Genomic DNA, 2,314 nt, shown 5'->3' with positions numbered 1-2,314 from the left:
GTGTATGCGTGTGTGTGTGTGTATGCGTGTTTGTGTGTGTATGTGTGTGTGTGTATGCGTGTTTGTGTGTGTATGTGTGTGTGTGTGTGGTTAAAAAGAAAAAGGGGGGAGGGCACGTCATAAAATGCGTGGGTATGTATGTAGGCATGACTAAGCGTAATAATTGAAGTAAGAATTGTACGGCACTTGCAACACAGTACTGTCTTAAGGTCATAAAACTGCCGAGGATTAGAGGTTTTACAAGAGAAGGGGGAGAGATCAGGACGATAGATACAGTATGTATCATCATCATCACCATTGCCTTTCTCACCGTGCACCAGGGTATAGGCCACGAACAAACACTTTCCACCTTTCTCTATCCTGGGCTAGCCCCTTGATGTTATTCCATGTCTTCCTACTTTTCTGTACATCAATTTCTGTGATTCTGCTCCAGGTTCCACGCGGCCTTCCGCTTGATCTTTTCCACTGTGGATTCCAATCCAACACTTTCTTTGTTATGCAGCTGCCTGGCTCCCTGAGAGTACATCCAATCCATCGCCACCGCCTTCTTCCTACCTCATCTCTGACTGGGATCTGTCTTGTTTTCCTTAACCCGTCCTCGTTGGTGATCCTGTCTGTCCATCTGATCCTCAGTAACTTCCTCAAACACTTGTTCAAGAAAACATGGGTCACGTAAGTCTGAGATGCGTTACAATATGAATGATCTCCGTCAGTTAACTCAGCTGGCATCATGCTGGACTACGGAACTGGTGGCCCCGTAGGTGGCTGGCGGATGCTCGGTGTGGTTTGCTCTTTCTTACCTATCAAACATCTATCGTCCTTATCTCCCCTTCTTCTTTTTTATGTTTGTTACTCTCTTGTAACACCTCTAATCTTCTGACGCTGATATGACCTTATACAGTTGCGAGCGCCGTAAAACCTCTACTAAAACCAAAGATACTGTAGGCTGTACTATCTTTGCTAAAACTAAGACTGGGTGTTCTAGAACTCAGGTCGTTTTATAGAGTCTTCTAGTTTATCACTGTCAGCTCATATTTTGGCTCTGTCGTATCGGGGACAGACGTTAAATTCGGAGGTCCCGCGCCTCTTCAGCAACCTAAGAGTGTTCATTTGGGAGTTAAACCTATGCACTTCCGAGCGCCGTAAAACACTTACCAAAAACAAAAACAAACCCTATACGCTTATACTTTTCATGGCAGGGTGGAATTAAACGCTTGTCAATTTTTGGGCGTATGGAGTTATTGGTATCATTTTGTAGTCTGTTTATTTATCTTTTCTTTTAAAGAAAAGAAGGCTAACTACTAATGTTGTTGTTGTTGTTGTTGTTGTTGTTGTTGTTGTTGTTGTTGTTGTTGTTGTTGTTGTTACTGTTGTTACTGTTGTTACTGTTGTTGTTGTTGTAGGTGTTGTTGTTATTAATGGTGTTATTATTAGTGTTGTTATTATTAATGTTTTTATTATTGTTGTTATAAAATATTATTCTCTTTTAAATTGATATTCAATACATGTCCATTCTACCAATGTTGATGCACCTCAATACACGCGCGAATACATTTTTACGTTTCATAGATTTCTCACTATTTTGATAAGCCAGATTATTACATTTCAGTTTTGAGTGACCATATTGCGGGCGTCTCTTAACATAGATGAAATTTTAATGTTTTAACGTGTCAGAGTGTGCAGAATTTATTTTCGCTTTAAATATGCTGCATGAGTGGGTAGTGCAAGGCTTTAACACGATGATGGGGTGCTTACATTTTCAGGTTTCTTATGGTGGGTGGATGGCGGGTGCTCTTGTGTGGTTTGCTCCTTCTGTCCTATCAAACAACAATCGTCTTTATCTCCCCTACTTCTTTTTTATGTTTGCTACTGTTTTAATTGTAGCACCTCTAATCTTCGGCACTCATAGGACCTTATTGTGTTGCAAGTGCCGTAAAACGCTTACTAAAACTTTTAAAAAGTTTCTTATGGGCGCCGCTATATGGTCACTTTTGAGCACAAGAGGGCTATCCCGTAAAATTGTGTTTTGAGAAAATTGAAGATAAAGTTTATGCCCCTTGTTCAGTTTCTTTAAAAGACAAGGAGAGTTATAACTAAATAAAAATGCAGACCAATGAAACCTAGGTAGGGCAATGCCCACTTTTGGTGAAGGTCGAGATTTCTGGAAACCCCCGAAATCTGGTTTAGCCCGCTTGTCCTTAAAAGCGACCATATTATACAAGTATAAATCTATATCCATGACCAAACTCTGAGCCACACACGGCAAGTCCTGTGTTCTTGAGTACTTGTCAACTGGCACACACACACACACACA

At 40.8% G+C, this 2,314-nt stretch overlaps 1 protein-coding gene across 1 annotated transcript in view; it reads left to right on the top strand.

The window, feature by feature from the left end:
• The first annotated feature begins 730 nt into the window (after positions 1-730).
• Positions 731-2,314, top strand: part of LOC106013530 (microsomal glutathione S-transferase 1) — a 6,829-nt gene continuing 5,245 nt past the window's right edge. Inside the window, exon 1 of the mRNA XM_013089511.2 lies at positions 731-757. Within this exon, the coding sequence (XP_012944965.2) occupies positions 731-757 (27 nt within the window). The remainder of the gene's footprint in view (positions 758-2,314) is intronic.

The sequence above is a fragment of the Aplysia californica genome, unplaced genomic scaffold, assembly GCF_000002075.1.
Source record: "Aplysia californica isolate F4 #8 unplaced genomic scaffold, AplCal3.0 scaffold00968, whole genome shotgun sequence".
Lineage (NCBI taxonomy): Eukaryota > Metazoa > Mollusca > Gastropoda > Aplysiida > Aplysiidae > Aplysia > Aplysia californica.
This window is presented reverse-complemented; position numbering and strand designations above follow the sequence as displayed.